Source organism: Phlebotomus papatasi, chromosome 3 (genome assembly GCF_024763615.1).
Source record: "Phlebotomus papatasi isolate M1 chromosome 3, Ppap_2.1, whole genome shotgun sequence".
Lineage (NCBI taxonomy): Eukaryota > Metazoa > Arthropoda > Insecta > Diptera > Psychodidae > Phlebotomus > Phlebotomus papatasi.
In genome coordinates this window covers 46,041,253-46,066,146 of record NC_077224.1, presented here as the reverse complement: position 1 = coordinate 46,066,146, position 24,894 = coordinate 46,041,253, and the positions used below count along the sequence as shown (strand labels likewise).

The 24,894-nt window shown below is 32.6% G+C and overlaps 1 protein-coding gene across 1 annotated transcript in view; it reads left to right on the top strand.

Annotated features, from left to right (window-relative positions):
• Positions 1-24,894, top strand: part of LOC129807988 (protein spaetzle 3) — a 32,579-nt gene that overhangs the window by 3,394 nt on the left and 4,291 nt on the right. Inside the window, exons 2-5 of the mRNA XM_055857619.1 lie at positions 3,218-4,203; positions 9,762-9,883; positions 18,629-18,753; positions 23,615-24,004. Of these exons, the coding sequence (XP_055713594.1) occupies positions 3,510-4,203; positions 9,762-9,883; positions 18,629-18,753; positions 23,615-24,004 (1,331 nt within the window). The 5' untranslated portion in view covers positions 3,218-3,509. The remainder of the gene's footprint in view (positions 1-3,217; positions 4,204-9,761; positions 9,884-18,628; positions 18,754-23,614; positions 24,005-24,894) is intronic.

Here is a 24,894-nt window from a genome sequence, read left to right as displayed (position 1 = left end):
AACTTTTCAGTAGGTTATACAATTTACGAGCACTACGTAAGTTCCCAGTAGGAATTCACAAATGTTTACGAACATTTCTACCTGACACCACGATCATAGATCCAACATTTCACCTACTGATCTACTGACCGTGGTATCACTACATAAGATTAATAGTAAGAGTACGAGAAGGCGGAAAGAGAGGTGTATTGTATGTAAAATTTCAAATGGAAAAATCCGTGTTTTAGAAAGAGTATACTCGAATAGAGGAATACGATCAGTAAGATATTACTGTTCGTATTTTTGTTTTCTAAACAGTCTTATGGCCTCTACACACTGGAAAAATTTATGTCCATATTGAAGCAAATTTCCTATGTTTGTGTAGGAAAAACTCTTCAATATGGACATAAATTTCTCTAATATGTAGAGGCCATTGCAGACAATTCTAGCAATTTTGCATGCGTGCCAACTGTGATTCGGTCAGTTTTCGAGCAATTTTATGGCTGCCAACTTTATACGCAGTGGTCAAATGAGAGAGAGAGGCAAGACAAAACACTTGCTATCTTTTTTACTATTCTCGCAGTTCAGAATGTATTAATTTAAATATTAATCTTATAAGTGACACCTCGGTCAGGCTTTTATACTGCAAGCAATGTATTTCTTGTGTGAATTTTTTTCAAGACAATTCTTTAAAATTTATTGTGATCGTTTGAAAATATTTTTCTGGCACAATCTAGTATTTTTTAAATCAATTTTTGTTTTTTAACTCTTTAATATTTAGATGAAAATTATTCATTATCTAAGCTTTTTAACCCTTTAACGACGAGACACTTTTTACGGACTGAAAATCAACAATAAAAATTAAACTCAGAAACATAATCAATGATAAGTCTTACATCTAACCTTGGAAAGTCCAACAGAGTCTAATTCGGTGTATTTTGTGCTTCTATGAACGATAGGGACAAAAATAGCCCAAAAATTTAAGTAATTTTTCTGACAATACCAATGAATAACATTTTTCACTTTAATGAAAAATATTACGTATGAGTATTGTAGTTTTTGTTGCCAAAAGGGTTTGCTTAAAAAAATTGGAAGTATAAAATATAAATAAAATCAATTATGAATTTGATTTCGTCATTTTTGAGCATAAATATTTACTACATAGCAAATAGCTAGAGACTTGCAAAAAACATTCTAGGTTCCTTCAACCTTGTACTTTACAATTATGTACAAACATTAGGAAAAAATTACTTTAGGTAGTCAAGGAAAATAATTTTCTTTATGGAACACCGGTGTTCCAATCGTCCTTAAAGGGTTAACTCTTTCGTCGCTTTTGGGACTGTAGTACCCAAAGAAGCATATGCATATTCTATGAAAAACAATGTTATTTAATTATTCAGAACTGATAAAAAAACTATTCTTGTGAATGATTACAAACTATAAGGATGTCCAAATGTAAGATATTTTTTGTAGGACCTCAAATAATTCCTGAGCTTAGATATTTTTGATTAAAAATTGTGAAATTGGCTTGCAGCATATGCTGCGGTCCGGAAAGAGTTAACTCTTTCGTCTCTTTTGGGACTCTGAGTACCCAAAGCAGCATATGAATGTTTTGTGAAAAACAATGTTTTTTAATTATTCAGAACTGATAAAAATCCCATTCTAGTGGATGATTACATACTATAAGGATGTCCAAATATAAGACATTTTTTGTAGGACCTCAATTAATTCCTGAGCTTAGATATTTTTGATTAAAAAATGGTGAAATTGGCTTGCAGCATATGCTGCGGTCCGGAAAGAGTTAAACAGTAGTGGCAAATAGTAGATACAAAAGTGGCGCAAAAGTGGGAAAAATATTCGTTGAAATGGTAGATTTTTCATAGTCATGAAAAATTGTATTTTTAGGCAATTTAATGAAAAAAAAATAAGGAAAAACCATTCGAGTATATCGATAGACATTGTTTCTGAATATCTTTATGCAAATTTTGATCTAAATTCGATGAAAAGTTCAAATTTGTGAAATACTAAAACAAAAATAGAGTTCATTTTTTTTTGTTAAAAGTGGCCAAAAACAAATGATTTCATCTTGCTCCAGGATAGCACTTTAAAGGCGTCTCTTTGCAGCATGACAATAAGGTTCAGAAAATAATGATATATAATTCTGAGTCAAGAAACACGGTATAGACCTTTTTTAAAACTTCTCTATTTCCTCCTGTACGACGTTTCGGACAGGTACGTCGTACAGGAGGAAATAGAGAAGTTTTAAAAAAGGTCTATACCGTGTTTCTTGACTCAGAATTATCCACAAAAGACCGAGAATACAATTTAATGATATATAATTTTATGAATGAATCTGAAATTGTAATAAATATTTGCATAAATTACAAACATGTAGATTAAGTTGAGTCACTTTTTTTTCTCCTCACATGGCACAAGCAAAATGATACAGAATATAGTCTCTATTCTATGTTATTCTGACAGTTTTCCCGTCTACTCTCCCATTGAAGTCTTTTCTCAGAAGTAATTTTCAATGAAATGTTAGAAAAGACGCGTTCATGCAATTCACAAAAATTTACATACAAAATGATAATAAAATTGATTCTTCCACTAACATTGTCTAACACACATCTTTACATGGTATAATTGGATTTAAAGTAAAAAGAAGAAAAAATAAACTGTATTGGAATTATTTTTGTATAATTATTTGTATTGTTTTTCTATCATTGGCAAATCGCACTTCCAGGAAAGATGTGAATAACTTTCTTCCAAGAAGAAAGTGAATATATTTGAGATAAAAAAGCACGCAGATTGAAAACTAACACTTGCAAATTTACAGCAAATGTAATTCTTTTTATTTTATTTTTTGAAGTAAATATTAAAATGCCATTTTCTTTTAAAAGAAAGAGCAGAAGAAAAAAACATCAAAAAGACGCACTTTGATTTTATTAGATTTCGCATTAGGTCCATTATGTACATTTATAGAAAATGTGTGTATAAGAGATGGTAGCTTATACCCAAATGGTGGAGTCTTTGGTGTGTGTTTGACTGTGGAGATAATTATATAATTTGTATTCAAACGAATTTGAATAAATTACTGAAAACGCCAGATGTGTCAAAATTTCACTTTCTATGCAAATATTTTTACAATAATACAATTTCAGTTTCTCTCTCATCTCTCAGTTCAGAAAATCCACTATACCAATATCAAATAATAGAGATTTAACACAATTTTTATCAGGCATGATGCGATAGTGCTTTCTACAATTTCCTGGAAAACCACCATATATGAAGATGTATTGTGAACAATTAGTGCATATAATAGTAATTGAATAAAAAAAAAACTCTTACGTGCAATTTGCAATTCAACAAATTCAGTGCAAGATCGCGTATAGAAAAAAAAGTGAAAAAGTGATTTTTCCACCAAGAAAAAAAATACACCGCATAAAAGGAACTTTTGGGAGAAGAATCAATTTGGAGTTGGTTGATTTTTAGGAAGTGTGACACGATTACAAGAAAAAAAAAGCCAAATCATGGCTCTGGCGAATTTTTCTCTTCCTTTTGGTGCTGTCAATCAACCGTGGGTGGGAAATTTAAACCCACTGCAACCGCCACCACAACACATTTCGGCAGTGAATAATTTGCTGTATGGACCAGCAGGGCATCAGGAGAATGATGTTCCAATTCCGGACAATGAGGCTGAACAGGAGGCCTTCTTCAAAAACAGCCCCTATGCACCACCGCGAAATTCTCAATATCGTCAACGGAACAACTATCTACCACCACCGCCCAGTCCCCAACCGCCCGTGGGCCAAAATGCATACTCCACACCCACCCACACGCCCAGGAACTACCAGCCGTCATCGAGGACGTACGGTGAGGGGCTCTACTCTATGCCATCGTCACCATCGACCAGCAGCAACACGCAATTCTTCAACAATGCAAATCCACAGAATAACTACAACAACGGTCAACCATACTCAGCACCACCCACGCAACCACCGAGTGGAGCGCGAAATGTGCCACAGCAGACACAGAAGACCCACCAGCAGCCATCCGGTGGGTATCCACAGAGACCGCCCGGATATACAAAGGTAAATGCCGGAACGGGATCCCGCACGCAAGTTCACGCGGTGCTAGATTACGATGAAGAAGAGTCCGATGACTTCTACAGTGATCACGATGAGAGCAGTCCAGACTCTCGACGTAAGCCACAACAGGTGCCAGGTGAGATACACACTATTGACTCTCCCCAATCCCCCCACCCTCCCACCAGTCGTCGCACAAATCTCCCGCGTGAATTGATGTGCTGAATCCAAGTCGAAGAGATTAAGAAATAAATTCTCTCTCAATATAGACAATCAACGAGAGATTGGCAGTTCACCGATATATTGTTTGTATAAATACACAAGAATACACGATAGACGATAAAATGTATTTCTTCTCTAATTAACGGATACAGTACCTGAAATATTGATTAATAGCCTCATCAATAGATCGATTGAATTCGTGAAGCTTCCATCAATAGTCAACACACAATTGAGATTCACTTTCAGTGTAGCGAATGGAAATGAAAGTGGTTTAGTGGATTTACTAAACACAAGAGGGGCATACAAGTTCTATTTTTTTGTGATTATTTTTCAAATATTTAAAAATTTTCATATAGGGTAAGTGTGCTAAATTTCTGCATAGTTGTATGCAAGCGTCAAAGTCTTAAGTTTGAAATGTAATATTTTAAATTCAAATTGATTTTTTTATTCTTTCTTCTTAAAGAGTGTTGCTGGGAACCTTGTAACGAGTTTACCGTCTTTATTTACTCTAAAATCATTCTTAATACATTTTAAAATGAATAAAAATTTAGACATATCTTTGGTGCCCTATTTCGGCCTCCTTCATTCTCATAGTTCCTTGCCCTTCAGGAATTCTTGCAATATCTTTTTCACGTCATCTCGTTTGTCGAAGCTACATTTTTTGTTATTCTTTTGCATTGTATAATCTCTAGAGTACGTAAAAACTAAAAATTCATGGAAATTCGAGGAACAAAAATGGTGGCCGAAATTGCAAGCTGGCCGGAATTTGGCACACTTACCCTACTTTGAAATTTCTTTTGAAAACTAAATTTATCGTAGCTGTAATTAAGGTACAATAGGGAAATTTGGTATCGAACCTAAATTGGGACTTAAACACCCAATTTTGCAATTTTGTCATTGCTTCAGATTGGCAAAAAGAAGTAAAAGGTCTGAACCTCTTGGAGTCATATAGCCTTACACGGGCTCCAGATCTAATGCCGGCTTCAGATTGGAGGTTTAGCCCAGTTCCCGAAGGTCTCAAAAATCTAAATAATAAGCAATTTTATTGATTTTTGAAAATCTAATGAATTATTTGCCCTTATAATCCAATACTAAACAACAATTTTCTAAAAAATCGTGCCTAATTAGGAATTAGAGGAACTAAGGCAGATGGCTAAGTCTTAGGTTTGAAGCCCGTATAAGGCTTAGCTATAAGGCTTAACTGCTCTAACTTTTAATCAATTACGATTTTTTGGAAATTTTCATTTAGGATTGGATTATTAAGGATAGGGTAAGTGTGCCAAATTTCGGCATAGTTGCATGCAAGCGCCAAAGTCTCAAGTTTTAAATTCTATATCATTAATACAAATTGAATATTTTAATTACTTCTTCTTAAGATTCCTGTTATTTAAGATATTTAGACCTTCAGGATCTGGCTAAACCTCTAATCTGAAGAGTGCTTTTTTGTAAGATGAGGTAATTCGGAATCATGTATATTTTGAAATTTTTAAATATTCTCGCCGTTTCAAATGATCAAAGAGAAAAAGAAAACCACGAAGATGTACAAGACTACATTCGAGAATACTTCTTTGCTATTTTTGCCTTTTGTCATCTAAAACAATATAAAACTTGTAAAAAAAAACAATAAATTTAATAATTTTCGGAGTAATTTAGGATTAAATAAAAACTAAATTATTAGGCTATCAAATTTGAAATTTCCAGTTGATTTGTCCGGTATTAACCTCTGTCTGGAATTCCAAATTTTACACTAAAAACAGTAATAACAGTGAGTTTACTTACACGTTTATTTTGCCGCTATAGAACGTATCATAGTAAAAATAAAATGTTCATTAATGAACCTTTTGTAAAAGTGGATTATTTGATCCCCCAAAGAACCATGAAAGGCCCAAATTCATCATTCTTTTGTTCAGATTCTTTACAATCTCAGCTTTTGTGGTTCGAGGTGAAATCCAACCTCGTCAGACCAGGCCCAAATTTTGGATTTACACGTTATGACTTTTATAGATCACGAATATCATATGCACAAAAAATCGATTTTCGTGGCCGTCCCGTCCAGTGTACAAACGCTTCTAGAGAGAGATCGGAGAGAGATATTGACAAGCGGTTTTCGGCAAAGGTTAAATGTAGATATATGGCTCAAAGTTGGTGATATCAAACCTAATCCCCCATCTCACGTTCCGTCATTTTGAAACACCACAAAACTTTGTTTTATCAATAACTCAGCCCCTATGGTATCGATTTAGTTTAACGCCTAAGCTTTAATGTTAATTAACCGATTTCAATGAACTTTTTTTTTCTTTTGTTGGTCTTCCCCACTTAGACAATTTAAAATAGAAAATGACCAGTGATAAGCCCAGAAAAGCTTATGGTAGCTGAGATACTTTACCGGTGACCTCGAAATGCGTGCAACTCGGATTGTTTATAACTTTCAATGTGTGAGAATTCGATTTTAAGTTGGATTTTGGGGGTAAAGAATCGTTTCAAGCCAATTTTGTCCATTTTGACTGACAAGAGTGCTCGATGCGGTTCTTTACCCCCAAAATCCATCTCTTAATCGAATTTTCACGTATTTGGAGTTACAAACACCATGAGTTGCAAGCACTCCGGGGTCCTCTATAAAAAATCTGAACTACGATAAGCATATCTCGGTTTATCACTGTTTTTTTTTTGTTTATTCCCAAAAAAGTTTTGCTATTATACACAACACATAGATAATCTTTTTTTTTCCAAATTTATTTTCGCATTTCGAATTTTTCGCATTTCTTTCGAGGAATCAATTATGATCCACATTTTTAAAAGATTCATTAGTGAACCTGACAAAAACAATGACAAATTCTGCGTAGTTTTTTAATTAAAAATCACTAATTTGATATAAATAAGAATTAGGACATCATACTTTTAAAAGGGTCCTCAGCGATCTAATTTTTACTAATGTATAAATTTAATGAAAGTCATGAATTTGAAGAAAGACTCTACATCTGTTGCATGAATTATAACTATCAAATTAATGATCAATAAATTCAATCAAACATTTTTTCCTCTATTTTCCATTATAATTAAAAAGAACTTATTTAGTACCTGCTGGCGTGGTTAAGAACTAAATCAGATTCAGATCAGGTACTGAGAGCTTCACAGAGCTCCTTGCAATGGCAATTCGATACTCACTAACCTTTAACGCTATTCCGCTTCCCAATTTACTACGAAATATCATTATATTACCGTACTCGTTCTATATTATTGCCACCAATTACTAAAATTCTATGATAATTTTATGAAATTCAGAAGTACGAAATTAAAATGTTCTATATCAGTATAAAGAAAATATCACAATCTGAGTAATTTTTTTCGAAACATTCTTTGATGTAGAATTTTTATAAGTTTATGATTTAGCAGGGCTGAGCAAGAACCGTTTGAAGCCGAACAAACGTCAAAATAGATTTGCACAGCGTTCTTGCTTACCTCTGCACTATTGTTTTGACAGCACATATTGAACCTTCTACTATTTATAATAAACAGTAAAAATAAACAGCTAAAAACTCCACTTCTTTAGCATACTTATGCTAAAAGTTAGCAAATTTTTGCTGAGGATTAAGATATGATTTTTACTGGATAATCCACAATCCTCTCGTTCAGTAATAGCCTTCTCAATTTGAGAGCTCTCTCCGGTTGAAGTTTTTTCTGTACCGATTCGAAAGTATATCAGAAAGAACTTACCTAGAAAACCCGTTGGAAGTTCGAATGTTTAAACCGATTAGTTACACACAAGTGAGCAAAATCATCAACCCAGCGAGCACAGTTTGCTAAAAAAAAGTAGCATTTTCAGCAAAAATATACTGAAAACCCTGCCTTTTTTAGCTAACTGTGCTCGCTGGAAGCAGGACATTTTTTTTAATGAAATTCCAATTCAAACGTTCTACAATCCTGGATATATAAAATCCTACAAAACTTCACAAAAATTCACTTTTTGCAGCAAACGTTTACACACTGTTGTTGACATTATTGACGGTTCAAGTGTCAAAATTATCGAAATACGCTAAAGCGGCGATTACGTGAACTTGCACTTTAGGTTTTCGGTAGGTTTTCGAATAGGTTTGGCTTGGCTTTGTCTCTGCGAAAGGTTATTAGTGAACGGAATCAAGTGTAAACTTTTTTTTATTAGGATTCCATCTAAGAGATGATTGCCCCGTGTAAACTTTTGCCAATATACTTATAGAGGGCGTGACCTAAAATTTTAATTAGGTGGAGCTTACTCAGAATTTTCAGAACTAACTTTCTCCAAAATATGGAGAAAAAAATGTTACATTGTAAAGTAATGTAAAAAATTTAATTGAAATTCAATATTCTTCTTATTTGTGCTAATTTTGAAGAACTTGTATGCCCCTTTTATTGACACGAAAAATTACCAAGAAAGGGATTTTAGTGGCTGAAAATGGATTTGCGATACATTAAGACATTTTTTTTCATTTTGGAATAATTGAATTCTTTTTGTACTTGTCGGTGAATGTCTTGTGATCCCTATTAGGAAAATTCCTCAATTAAATAAAATGACAAAATTACTAAATTATTTTTTTTTAAGTAAAATGGACAATAAAAGTGCTTAAAAAAGAGTGCGATGAATGAAATTTCATCTAAATGACCATATTTGGTTGGTGTTTCAAGTAAAAACGTTTATTACCCAGAACTTTTGTGGGGAATTTCAGCACCCACTCCCACTTCAATATCCCGCGAATTGTTTCAGACTATAAACACAGAAATATTGACCATCTTTCTTCGCCTTCTTTTGGCAATGTCGCACGACTATTGTACTTTTTTAGTCGACCAAAAATTATGTAAATGTGTTGTGACACAGCTTTTTAGTAATTTTTTGAGACACATTCCTAAATTCAATCGACATTCTTTTTTTTCTTCACCTCTTTGCACTGGAACTCTTTTGAAGAAGTTTTTTTTTCTTCTTTTGGGTTGCGAGTCAATCGATTAAATAATTATTCAACTGTATATTTTGAATGATAGTCCAAATTTGACTCATACTTTGAGACTTTGATTTTTCACAAGAGTGACTGTAATTTATTATTGGAGACAAAGAAGAGCAAAAAAAAAATTGGATGAAATAGAATTAAATAGGAACAGATTCCCGATTTCACATGGAATTCCCAAGTAGATTCTCGCGCTTGATTGAATCCCATCATAATCTTTTCTTTTCACATGGAGTCAATAACACGTTGAAAATTTTTGTGTTTTTGTATCCGTGTCCGGTTCCTGCATTTAAGAATAGTGACTGACATTGTTTCATTTTTTTTTGGTCTTGGCCAAAAAAAAATTATGTACATAGATAGTGTGAAAATGCTTGATACAGCACGTTGATTCAAAAATTTATTTTTAGATAGTAACATCAATGAATTTCCGCTGTTGAGATTTTGAAAATACACTTAACTGATAACTAAAAATATCCTTTTCTATTTATACAATGATATTAAGGTGGAAAAATGCCAACTGTGACACCAATTCAAGGGCCAATTTTTATTAAAAATGGTTCTGTTCCTGTTGTTCCTCTTTTCTCATATCCAACTGTGAATAATGGTTCTTTGGTTCAAATTCCGGTTCGTATTTTTTAAATATTTTACTCCTTCGAATTTGCATGGTGAGGTCTCATATATTTACATTGGGTCATCAATTCAGCATAACACCATAATGTCATTCATAATAACGCATGTGATATTTTCAAAAGCTCATTATTCATTTAACAAAACCCGAAGGCATTATAGTAAAAATGAATGAACAAGATATGTTGAAAACACTTTTAATTCTTTTTTTTTCAGTACGGCTCTCTGCAGCCTCAGTATCTGCAGATGGTGCCACAAATGTATCTAAAAAGATCAATCTTACTAGATAGTAGTTCAAACAAGAGTTTCGTTTTTATACCATTCTGTACATTACAGAAAATAAACATTTACATACTATTTAACCCAAATATAACTATCAATCGTCAAGTTTGCAAAGACTTTGTTTTATTGCATTTGAAAATCGTGCAAAGTATTGGACAAACACTTTAAGAGTGCAATAATGATCAAACAATATTAGTGTTTTTGAGATGTACCCCTCAATCCTCTCGTGAGATGAAAGACCCCATTCGCACAAAGTTCTGTTCAGAAAGTCACAATAAGGGAAATGTGGGCATGATTCGCACACAGTGAACCTTCAAACGATGCGTATTTTCTCTTTGTTTGCAAAGAGCTAGTTCGTAATTTATTATCCATAAGATAGATGATAATTATCCTCGTGAAACGAGATGAGAAATGGTAAACCAGTAGGGGAATTCTGTATCAGTATGACAATGTCATATGACAAATTTTTTGTAATAAATTTATGAGCAGACAACATTAAAGCCTAGTAAGAATTGAATGGCCATTCCAAGGAGGTCTATGAAGCTTTTAGTAATTAATGCCAATTGAATTTACGATTAATTCTTCCGAATTAACCACACAAAAAAAATTAAAATTGTCACATGACAATTGTCTTGTCATACTATTACAGAATTCTCCTACAGCTCTTTGCAAACAAAGAGAAAATTCGCATTGTTTGAAGGTTCACTGTGTGCGAACCATGCCTACATTCTCCTACATAATATTTATTATTTAAAACATCTTGTAAAATGTTATTGCATTATACACAATTAAAGGTAATTCCATTAAAAGAAGTGATAAGTCCAGATAAGCTAATGGTAGCTGAGAATCTTTTTAGACAACCTACATAAAAACTAGAAATGCTTACAAATTCGGTTAATCTTAATCCTTGAAATGGTAAAAATGATAGGATCAAATTAATCCAAATTTGATCCTTTAGCAAATGGATGGATTAAATTTCAAACTCTGAATGCACATTTATCAGAATACTTAATTTGATCCATCTTTTGCAAAAGGATCAAACTTGGATCAATTTGTTCCTTTTGTTTTTACCAGTGTATTTTGAGGACAAATAATCTTGTCGAGAAGATTGATCTCGATACGATTCATTTGAAAAGAATTTCAAGCTTCATAAAGGCATCTACAAACTAGGAATATTTTCTTTAAAAAAAAATGTTTTTTTTAAGAAAATTTCCCCTAACATTGTAGGCAGAAACGTGAAATTTTTTTTTAAAAAGGCAATTTTTGACGAAAATTGCTTCTAGCGTGTAGACGCTATAAATGTGCTTACACATTATGAGACATTTCTGCCAAAAATTACCTTGAAAAAGTGTGCTTCAAAAAATTTGCCTACACAAATTTGCCATAGTTTTTGAAGAAAATGTATCTAAAGGCATCTGCATAATGAGATCAATTTAGTCAAAAATCGTATTTTTGACAAAATTTTAACGTCTTCACCTACAACAGTGCAGATAATTTTCTTTAAAAACACAATTTTTGACATTTTTGACGAAAATTGATCCTAATGTATAAATGCTTTAATATTTGGGCAATTTCTTTGAAAAATCATATCCAATTCAAGGTAATTTTCATCAAAAATTTTTTGAAAGAAATTGGAACAAAATTCAACAAAAAACAAACGCTACACATTGGAACAAAATTCATCAAAGTCATTTTTGACAGAATTTTTTAAGGAATCTATCACGATTCGAGATTGTTTTTCATCCAAAATTTATGGTTTTCCGCTGGAAAAAGTGAGAAAAGTGTTTGGTGAAGTTCCTTGGGATAGTATTTACTAAATTATTGAAGCAAATTTACCAAAACTGCAAAATAGGAGTGCTTTTTTGGAAATGTAGTTCCTAGTGGAATCCAACCCAGCTTTGAAAGAAGGAACATTTCCTCCGACTTTTCTCTTTAAATTGCCGAAAATCATTGTAACTGTGTATCCCTGAAATGTTATTCAGTACAGTGAGTTAATACTTCAATGATTACAACATTTATAGAAAGGAGAAAGTTGAACTATTTGTTATCTGTATTGACTTTACGAAATGCGCGAACGTAACCTCAAAGCTGTGTCTTCATTTTCATCGTCGGAGGTACTGTTCCTTCAAAGCTAGATTGGATTTTATCACGACCGACATCTCCAGAAAAACACTCTTCATTCGCATTTTTGGAAAATTTCCTAAAAAGGTTCACTAAAAATAGTATCCCAAGCAATTTCCACAAACATTTTTCTCGCTTTTGTCAGCAGTAAAACAATAAATTTTCATGAAAGACAGCCACAAGAGCAAGAGACTTAGGAATGATAGTAATAATCTGTCAAAAATTTTTGATGGAAAATAAACTGAATGTGGAGGTATTTTTCTTCAAAAATTCCTTGAAAAATAGAAAATTTTCTTTCAAAACTTTTTGAAATAATTTTTTATGAAATTAGCTTCAATGTGTAGACACCTTAAAGCCATCTGCACCTATCATTTATGCGTAATATATTATTAGTATAAAAGAACAATTTATAAAAGATAATTCAAAGAACATGTTCTTAGAATAGATAGCCATATTTCTAACAATATATTTTTTCATGTATTTTAAACTCCTTGCAAATTCCTAATAGTCCTTAATTTTATAAAATATTGTCCATGAAAGGTCGCGTTTCACCTCGGAAGCTGAGATTGTAAAGAATGTCAGCAAAAAAATACTATTATTGATGAATATCTTCTATTACTACAATGAAATGCACAATTCTTTGTACATAACTTTTCTTCTCTTGAATTTGTATTTCTACAAAAAAAAAAGATGTTTAAGAAAAAATTGCCACAAATTGTAACATTTGAACTTTTCTCCAAAAGAGCCACACGAGAGAAGATTGGAATTTTAAGGCGATTATATAAAGATTTCTGGTTTCAAATTAAGTCACTCGACTTTATTTTATCTAGAGAATTTAAATTTATTCTCTGTATTTACTGTCGTCTTACGTGTGATGTCGATTCTCTTGTTTTTGTACCCACTTTTCTACAATTCAATTTGGTCTAGAATAAGGATTTCATCAATACATATCGAACATGTACTCAAAAAAAATTTAAAACATTATGAATAATTTATTGGAAAGTTATTAAACTTTATGTCAATGACCCTGGTCATAAGATGTGTTTAACTCGTGTTGTCATGCATTTTTGAACAGTATATACTTTATTCATTTTTCACCAAATGTATTTCTATACGTTTATGAGTCCTTGATCGTGAAATATGTTCTTTTCGGAGTAATACAAGCTTTGATGCACTATAAATTCGTCCTTTAAATTAAATAAAATTTTCTTTAAAACAACAAAATAAAGTTTAAAAATATATCCTTTATATTCATTTTGAAATTTGAGGAGGATTTCAAAATTTCAATATATTTGACAGATTTGACATCTTGATCTTGATTTTTTGATTTCAGATTGCCAAAGTCTTAAAATTTTCTAGATCTCGATCTTGACATTAGTCTCAGAATTAAAGCCATAGTCATGCTTAATATAAGTCTTATTGGAGATTGGATTTTTCCTTAGTAGCATGCAACCTAGGGGATACATTTGAGGTTGAATTAAGCACCATCCACATGTTATAGAATATTTCATTCCATAAAATATTTTAGTGTCATCGTGGTTTCTCATTGACTACACTAGATCTTTGAATACCTTGAACTTGAATGCTTTCAAGCTCTATCCAATCGAAGATTGCAGTAGTATGACAATATTTAATAAAATTTAACATTTAATTACATGTGAATAATGTTTTAAGTAAGGTTTTTCTTAAGCAATTCGTATAAAACGTCCTTATTAATTTGAAAATTCGAAAATTTAAACTTTTATTGATCAATAAGCATTCAATGTTAAATATCAATGTTTTTAAGTTCTAACCAATCAGAGTACGCGATGGCACTAAGATATTTTATGAGATAGAACATTTAAGGTAAAGTACCCTGAATCGACCGGGTTCCTCGATTCGACCGGTGGGTCAATTTTTGAATGTTTAATGGTCAATTTCGTCAATTTCTATGAATTTGTCACTGGTTCGTATTATTCATGGAATAATTGATCTATTAATGTTAGATCATACACAACATTTTATGGAAAATATAAATAAATTGAATAAATAAATCTACCGGTCGAGATTTAATTACGTATCTACTTAATTACGTATAGACATACTTATACTCAGAAATATTTTCCTGACAAATGTCGCATTTAAAAAATAAATATTAAAATTATTCTTTTTAGCTATTTTTTACGTTTGTTTTACACACCTAGGGTAAGATGGGGTAATTCGGAATCATATCTATTTTGAAATTTTTAGATTTTCTCACTGTTTCAGATAGTCAAAGAGAAAAAGGAAGCCACAAAGAAGTACAAGGCTTTACATTCGAGAGAACTTCTTCATTGGTTTTTCCTTTTGCCATCTATAACCGTTAGAAATTCTCAAAGTTCCAAATTAGACATGATTCCAATTACCCCGTCTTACCCTATTATACTTTAAATTAAAACAAGTCTAAATGTTACTAAGAGGAAACTAAAGAATTCAATAAGTCAAATTGTTGCATTTTCCGGAACAATATTGATGACATTCATGCCATTTCATGATCATGTATGCCAAAAATCGTTTCTGTCTGAACTTGATTAAGGAAGCACAATTAACTTAAGTTTATCTGAAATAAATCCAATCACTTAAGACAATATATCAAAGGCATATATCCCATAAACTTCATTTCTTGCTTGTTCCCTTTACATTTTTGTGCCATGCCATATTTAAAGTTTCTTGCTTTAAAAAACAAGGCGCCAGATTTGCACATCTCTTTAAAAAAAATAAAATAAAATCATTTTATATAACAAATTTGCAAGAGATCTAAAAGCCATTACCCACGTGAGATTTATCTTGTCTAACTTACTATCACAATAAAATGGAAGTAAAAAGAGATCTTTTGTGAATCTTCCTATTATGTATACATATTTTTCCATAGTAAAGCACCTATTAAATTTCAATCTAATTAATCAAGATATGTCGTAACTTCAATTCACTTTCACAATTTTTATTTCGATCTCCCAGATGTGTCGACATACTAAAATGGTCACCTTTTTCTATCTCTCTCACTGCCTTTGGCAGAGTGAATCATTTGGGAAACTAACATATAAAGTATCTATATTTGCCAATCCAATTATAACAAATAAAAAAAATATATATACAAGACATTGAGAAAAAAGAGACATTTCAATTTGATCGTGAAATTAGAGTCACTTTTTAAATGCTACCAATTTAGGTGAAAAAAAAGGTTATACATAGGAGATTGTTTTAAAATGGTTAATTGGTTAAAATTAGGAAGACTCATAAATTTTATATATTTAATGCATTTGCAATGGAGTCAGACCTTCGTTAAAAGTTCAAAAAGTGTAATGAAAACCCCATTGTCATATCCTTAATAAAATTTCATGCCATAGCCAATAAAAATAACAGCATTCATCTCAATTCGTCACCATACATAAACTGATTCATGAGGTTACCATTGAATAACATTATGCAACGATGATTGTATTTTCGGTTTCTTTAAACATTTCTCTTATTAGTAAAATTTAATCATTTTACCAAAAAATATGCTTTTGAACTCACAATTTAGGCAAAACCATTTATGTTCACTTTCGTTACAATAAACTATAATTTTGGCTCTACTGAAACCGGCTTAAGTCTTAGCGAAAAGAATATGAAAGGTTTATAAATAATTGCTGACAACTATCTGGAACTAGTGATATTTGTGAAGTCAAAATCAGAAACGCTGTGGGAGGAAGTATAGGGCACCTTTGAATATGGGGCAGCTTTAAAACCGGGATTTTTCTCTTTGTTTAAATAAAACTGAGCTATATCATAAGCTTCTCAATCTGTTTGTTCAGCTAAATCATATCATGATGATAAGGCTCAATTTTATTTAAAAATATGTGACAAATCCCGATTTTAAAGCTGCTCTACATTCAAAGGAGCCCCACTTCCCCCTACTTTGATTCAAAAGTTCAGAAATTTAATATATTTACAGTTTTATATTTAAAGATATGAAGAAATTTATTAACACGTTTTATAAACATCAATTATCAATGTTCAGAGAGTCTCTTATAGATAAGAGAGTTTAATAAGAAGATGTTTATTATAAGATAATAAATTAACAATATCAAAGATAATTTATCGAAAGGATTTTATATGCCTTTTATACAGAAATATAGGGGAAAGTTGGCACATTTGTAATTGAGCCTTTTTCTCATATTATTTTTTAAGGAATTGAGGCTTATGATAATGTAATTTAGCTTCATAATTAAAAGAAAAATTAGGGGCGCAGGCGCAAATAGACTCAGGCAGATCCTCAAGAGTATTTAGCTTGCAAAATTTAGCAGTAAAGAATTAGGTAAAGGATATTTATTCAAAGGATCTCTAATCAATGATCCTCAGCCTTTAGTGTATGACAATTTGCGATACATATTTACTGCCAAATTTTAAAGACCTCGAAGATCAACATGAGTCTATTTGGGTCTTAAGGTTTGTCAGCAATTTGAAAGAAGTTCTAAAATATTTTTGTTTGATACTTCACATATTCCGCAAATGTTTGAGCTTGAAAGTTAATGGGAAAGTAACTAGCAAGAATGGGTATTATTATGTATTATTAGCAAACAAGTAGTTACAAGTCAATAATATTTTTGGCGTATTTGCGAGGGGTGCCGTGATTGACCCTTTAACCCTTTTTAAGTATCAGTGGATCACCCTTAACCTAAAACCAAAAACAAATCTATTTGACTTATAAAAAGTTATTTCGTCTTAGTGAGAAAAATTATGTTTCTTTTTTGGATCACCACGGACCCTAGGGACCCACTGCCCACTGGTCCTTAAAAGCCTCTACGAACTAGGAGCAACTTTTAAAAATAAAAAATGTTTTTTTTTTAAACAAAATTTCTCCTGTCATTGCGGGTAGAAACGCCAATTTTTTTTAAACCAATTTTTGAAGAAAACTGCTTTTTATAGATGCCTCAAAGGGTTAAGGACACTGGAATAAGAGTTATAAATCTCTCATTCCTAAATCTCTTATGACATCGATTCATAAATCTTTTATGACTTCGATCGATGCCATAGGTTCTGAGTTATTGAGAATACAAAATTTGGACGAGTTTCAAAATGTCGGAGGAGGGTTGGGGTTAGGTCTGATACCACCTACTTCTAGCCGCCCATCGACATTTAACCTTTGTCGAAAACCACTTGCCGATATCTTTCTCCGTTCTCTCTCCAAAAGTGATTATACATACGACGGATGGGACGAGACTTCCACGAAAATCGATTTTTCTCGAATATAATATTCGTAATCTATGAGTTTCAAAATGTGTAGATCCAAATTGAAAAGCTCGATCTAATAAGGTAGGGTTTCACCTAGGAACATAAAAGCTAAGATTAGAAAAAATCACAGATAACTCAGCTAAAAGCGATGAAAATGGTTTTGCCTAAATTAAGAACGTAAAGAAAAATTGGAAGTATGTAAAATCTATGAGCAAATGATTTTACAAAATTAAAAAAAAATGAAAATTGTTGCTTAATGTATTTTTTAATGGTGCTATGCAAATGAGCAGTAGAAATTTTAATTTGGTCAACAACAAATCAAATTTGATCAATGTTTAATTTCGAACTTTTAAATCAGTCAAATTTTCATGCAAATTTATCCAAAGCAAAAACAAAGAGTTTCAGTTCTTTTTAATTCTATTATCTGCACCAAATCTTATGCAAATTAAATTTTATTGTAATGGATCCGGTACTCCTTTTAAATCAGGGATATTTCATGAAATTAAAATAATTCACATCACTTTCTTTCTCACACGTTTTGACTTTGTGTATCTCATTCTTTCGCACTCCAAATTCGATTGAACTAAATTAAATTTGTTATGATGTTTAACAGAAGAAGAAGAGTGCGAAAAATTAAGATATGCAAAATGTGTGAGAAGGAAAGGAATTCGAATTTCGATTTCATGAAATTTATCTAATCGAGGGTAAGGGGGTAATTCGGAATCATGATCATGTCTATTTTGGATTTTTGAAACTTTCTCACTCAGATGGCCAAAGAGAAAAAGAAACCCGCGAAGAAGTATTCCGTACTTATTTGTTGTTTTTTTTTCTTTTACCATCGAAAACTGTTAGAAAATCTCAAAGTTCCAAATTAGACATTGTTCCAAATTACCCCATCTTACCCTAAAAGGTGTGCCGAAGCCATAAAGATCTAAGTCTTTGACTGATCAAATTTAATTTTACTACTGGTCTATTTCCATTTCACTGCTAATTTGTTGTTTTGGCGTTTTTAATAACATAAAAATATACTTGGCAGTGTTTTTTTTTATTCAATTCATCTTCAGTTTTTCTAATTATTTAACAATTATTCTTGTTTCCTGTCATCAGATTTTATGGACTGCGCTTTCAGTGGCACTTGGCATTGATATCCGTGGGGAAATTATCAGAGGTATCCCATGCATCAAGAGGAATTACCAACTGTTTTGTCCCTCGGCTGGCAATACATATCCATCGTAAGTTAATTTTTCTTTCTTTTTTCTTAATGTGCTATTTCTCTTGTACAGTTAATTGTATATTTGAAGTGCAGAAGGTATTGTTTTCACTGCACAAGCCCATAAATTTATCATGTGTGTGAAAAATGAAAATGAAAGGAATGACAAATTGCAAAAATGGCAATTTATACTCTTTATGGAGTTATATATACCTATCTACATTGAAATATCAATTTAACCGTGACAAATTTCGCGTAAAATTGTGATTGAGTTCAAGAAGAATTATGTGTACCTCTCATTTTTTTTTTTACTTCTCTACCCATCGAACAATCTTCTTCATAATAAATCCACTAAAAAGAATGAGTAAATCACGATTTTTGGAGGCATTTGAAGTTCATGTCACACCAATAGTTTACAATGTTCTTGAATAGAAACAATATAATGAAGAAGAAGAAAAAATTGTGAACATATTCGTTCCATTCAAAATTCATGAACAAACCAATTTTGCACCACTTTTCAAATCTTTTGCTAAAAAACCCCATATATATATATATACAACACTTTCTTGTGTCTTTTGTGACTAAAACATGGTTATAGTGTGCAAGAGCATGGATATTTTGCAATATTTGCCCTTGCTCCTCAACATTTACAATTTATAAAATATAGTTCGTGGCTACGAGAGTCGCTTTTTTTACTGCTCGAACTCAATGAGAGAGCAGCTATGTATATAATCGACTTTTTTTTCAATTTATCACCGTCCTAGAGCTCAAACTGTAAGAGATATCAACTTCCGGTCTACAGTGACCCCCAATTAAAAATGATATATTGTAGCAGAATTATTGAGTATACAGGGGTCGGAGGGAGAAAGCCCGTCCTGACTAAGAGTTGGTAAATTTCAAGAAATTTCATGAATTTCCGCCTAAGGAGGTGGCGACTGCTGTGAAATTTCTGAAATTTTACCATCTCTAGTCCTGACGAAGACTCTTTTAAGCCAACGGTATACAGTAGAGTCTTCTAAATTCGAATGCTCGGGGGCTATTTTTTGAACGATTTTCACAAAACTAACGAAATTTATGTGAGTTGTACTTTAAATCAAATTCCCGTACTTTCCCAGAAGTCTTAGTGGTAACATACTTCCTTATCATTTTATACGATCATAATGTATGTAAACATTCAGGAAGAAGCACTAAATATGATTTTCATTAATCTAGAATACGATTTTTTTTAAACATAACCCCACAATTGACATTTTGAATCCAAACGTCGTCGTTCGAATTTGAGAGATTTAGATTTGAGAGACTCTACTGTACCAATTAATGTTTAGTTGGGGTGGTAACTCTGAGGGGTGCTATAACGGCTAACTTCAGAGGCATTATATTGTTAGTCTCCGCGGATAGATGGAGTAAGAGCGGCCGACGGATATATCCCGAAGGCGTATACGAATCTCTTCTTAGTCGGCTTTCACCAGTGAAGTTGTGAGGAAGCCGGATTCGTGAGCTCTCGTGGAAGAGCAATAGGTGCTCTATTCCGGGAGACTTCGATGAAGAGTCTTCCAGCATGTTGAGGTCTTAAGTCTGCAGGGCCGTAGCGCTGGGGGGCATTGAGGGGCAATGCCCTACCTTAAAATTTCCAATGCCCTACCTTAAAAACCAGAAACTAAGATAATGTTCTAAGTAAACTGTTCGTAGTATGATATGGTAGAGAAGAAATTAATCTCCTATTAAATGGCCTGATACATCAAATCTAATAGAGTGATCGATTGAAGTGCTTAATGCAATTGGTTAAAATCAAGTCAAACAAGGTTAAGTCAAACAATAATTTTGCGAAAAATTTAAATATTTCTCAAACATCTTTAAAATAATAAAATAGAATATTTATCCATGAATTTGGCATTGTTATTAATGAGTTGAAATTACAATTATTTGATGAATAATTAAATGAAATAATGTTTTTCAATGGTTCAAAAAAAAAACTCAATATATTTCCTTTTCTGTTTTACGCATTCTCAAGATAGTTATGGGGTTACGTGGATCCAAAAGACTGTAAAAATATAATAATTTCTCAATTTTTTTCAGCATATTAAAAAATATTTAATTTAAGCTCTTAGGAATATAAAAACATAACATTAACATAACCTATATTTTATAAATTTTTTATTTAAAATTTTTAAAAATTCAGTCATTGAAACCTTATTTAAATTCCTTCATTCAAAACCTAGTTTAATTCGTCAGGTAACAGGAAATATTAGGTTTTTGGTTTCCGGATGAACCAATTCCGAGAAATCTTATCCATCGAAAAGTATGTTTTTTCAAAAATGTCTTCAAAAATCAAGTCCCACTGGATAAAATTTTAAATGAAAATTTCAGAAAATATATTTTAAATGTTGTAGTTTTATATGTCTAAGAGCTTGAATTAATTATATTTTTTATTATGTTGAAAATAAAATAGAACAAAATCTGCTGTTTTTTTTAGTAATTTTAACCTACGTAACCCCTTAAGTATATGCATCGAAGAATTAGAATAATATATTTTATTTTTAAAATTTGTGTTTTTTGAATTTTTTTGTTTTATCTCATTCACTTACATTCAAGTGAAGTGGAACGGAAATCGACTAACCAAAATAGATCAATCAAAAATGAATGCCCTACCTTTAACTACTAATGCCCTACCTTAAATTCAACTCCAGCTACGATCCTGTAGCCTTATTGCTGCAATCTTTAATTTTTTTTTGAAAACGGCTCCTACGATTTCTTTTATTTTTGAATATGCTTCCGAGGTGGTCCAGGCGAACATTACGTCCAAATATACCTATATCTAAAAATATCGCCATCTTGAATTTTTGAAGGAAAAAGATTATACTACTTTAGAGAGTCTATTTTTCAACCGATTTGTATAAATTTGGATCTTTTTTGGAAAGATCTTGAAATTTTCAATCCAATTACATCGGTCGCGACCGGAAATGATTCGGTTAAATACCCGTATTTGACCAATATTTTTTCTGTTCGTAAGCTTTTTACCATCTAGAGGCGAAACGGTAAGAAATAGGAAGTTCCGATCTTCGGAGGATCCCCCCATAAGTCGACCCAAGGAACAATATTATGATTTTTATTTTCCCCTCACGCCACCCCATCCCCTCCAAAGCCATTCGCCATTTTGAAATATTAAAAATCAAATGACAATTACTTTGGATGGCTCATTTTTTAACCGATTTGGTTGAATTTGGATTTTTTGGAAAGGTCTTGAAATCCAACCCGGCTGCACCGGTCTTGATCGGTAATAAATCGGTATAGTACCCATAATTGTTGTATCTTAATCAAATATTTAAAAAAAATGTATTTCTTTGTAAGCTTGTGACACAGCTACAAGTCAAACGGTAAGAGATAACGACTAACGGTTTTCGACGACCCTCCCCCCACAAGTCAGCATTATCTAGAACAGTTGTTTTTCTTTTTCTCCCCACCCTCACTCCTTTCCATGTTTTTCGGTTTATTTCGAAAACGGTTCCTACGATTTCTTTTATTTTTGGAAAAATCTTGAAATCAGTAATTATTATTATTAATCGTATCGGACTACTTTGTTACAATCTAATCATATTATATTGCTGTTGCATTCCATGGCGGAAGAATCAGTAATGAATCGGTCAAATATCCGAGAATGACTTGTCTTTCTCGTGTTTATATTTTTTGTTTGTCCGTATGCTTGTAACTCATGCCACAACATTCTAAGATGATCTTATTTATCAATTTTTGATTTTGAAATGCTTTTGTGATTTATGAATCAATTTGATATCTAGTAGATCAGTAAGCACCTAAAATATTATGCGAAAGACTAATTCAAAGGAGTGCTCTATCTTGTGAGTTCGAGCATACCGCAAAGCTAGGACGCTTTGCCATCTCTTTTCTTGTACCTTTTGCTACACATGGTGGATTTATCTAGTTCTTCTCTTTCTCCTCACAGAAATTTTTACAACAATAAGCATAAGACGTAACCACGACCTGAATTTCAGTTAAATGTCGTTGAAGAGTAAAATTAATGCAAAATATGTATATAGTTTAAAGAGATTCCATCTATTGATATAGTGGAAGATATATATTTTCAAAAAGTCGTTCACAGCGTACAAATAGAGCCAAATTCGATCTCTTTTTCACACAAACACACAAAAAATGACGCAACTTGAATGATGAGAAATTTACACACCATCATATTATATATACAAATCGAAAAAAAGAGCCACTAAAAAAATTTAAATAAATAAAAATGTCACACTCAATTTAAAATATCTCAATATCCAAACAATGACGTGATTATAGATTTTATGAATATATATTTCTTGATCTTAATCTTAAATTGAATGAAATAGTAACTATTTCAGTATTTTAAGATATCCGATCTATAGAAAACTTTGTTGTTTTTTTTTATTCTTTCATAGAGAGGTATCGGAAATTTGTTGGCGGAATATTTCTACATACTAAATTGTTTATTATGAAATTCAAGTGTATATATAGTTGTATCTCTCGATAACACATTATTTTAAATTCAAAACTATTCCACTGAAATTTAAGTCACTTAACATTACCATTTTAAATATCACATGATTCCCCTCCAGAAAAAAAAATCACTCTATATATTTTCTTTACCACACGGAGACAAACTTATTAAGAAAATTCCAAAGAGAGATCATTGAGCTATCATATTTGCGGGTATTTTAGCGTAATGTCTATATGTGAAAATCAAATTGAAAAGCATTTGTAAATTTAGCAGTTGACAGAGAGAAATTTTTCACATAAACTCATGAAAATTTCTAGTGTAAACATATAGCATTATAGTAATAAATACCAAATAAGTATAAAACTGTTTACAAGTTTATTGAATTTATTAACAGGGAACGCATTGAAACTTTCATCGATGAGAATAAGGCTCTAATGCGGCGGATGTATGGGGATTTTCAAATGTCCTCAGAATACGGTCCGCCGTTGCAGCGGCTTAGGAAGAAAAAACGGAGTGCTGACAGTGAGTCTGGGATTGATGAGGATGACTGGGAATGGGGTGAGATGCCAGGTGTACCCGACATGATAGGCCCACCCGGTTCTGGACCTGATCCCATTCGTGATGCTGGCCCAAGTGGTGATTCATATTTCACCAAGTGGCGCAGCAAAAGACAGAGTCAGCGTCAAGGCAATGCCAATGTCGGAGGAAACCGAAGCACCGTGAATGCCGGTAACCAAAGAATTACCAATCCTGGACCAACTAATGCAAATGACAGCAGTGGACGGTAAGCCATATTCAAGAATTCTATAATTGATATTAATTATTAATTTTTTTTTGCCTACAATTTGTGAAAAACACACTTGAATCAGATTGATAAATATTTGAATAAATAGGGAGGGACTTAATTATTTTGAATAAATAGTAGTTTGTTCAATATACTTTCATCTGGAAAATTATTTACAGCGGGTTAACAAGTCTGCTACTTAAGGTGCACTTTCGGTGCCGATCAGCACGATCCTGGAGATTGATCGCGCGAACACCGCGATCTTGAAGACTGATTGCTCAATCACCGCGATTATGGAGATTGATTGCGCGATCATCGTTGAACGACGCGATCAGCGCGATCTTGAAGACTGATTGCGCGATCAGCGTGATCCTGGAAACTGATTGCGCGATCACCGCGATATTGAAGACTGATTGATCAATCAGCGCGATCAGTGTGAAACGACGCAATCAACTCAAACTTGAAGACTGATTGCGCGATCCTGGAGAATAATTGGGCGATCATCGCGATCTTGAAAACTGATTACGTAATCAGCGCGATCTTGAAGACTAATTGCGCGATCCTGGAGACTAATTTCGCGATCATAGCGATCCTGGAGACTGATTGCACGATCACCGCGATCTTGAAGACAGATTGCGTAATCAGCGCGATCTTGACCAATTGCGCGGTCAGCGCGATCCTGATGGAGACTGATTGTGCGGTCAGCGCGATCCTGGAGACTGATTGTGCGATCAGCACGATCTGCTGATCTGCCACTCACGGTTCACTCGCTAGCCATACTTCTTTACCCCCCGACTGTTTCACACCACTACTGACTAATTCTACTCTCTTCCCCGATGAATTAACACGTTTAGAATAATAACAAGAATAGTAAGAATAATACGACAGCG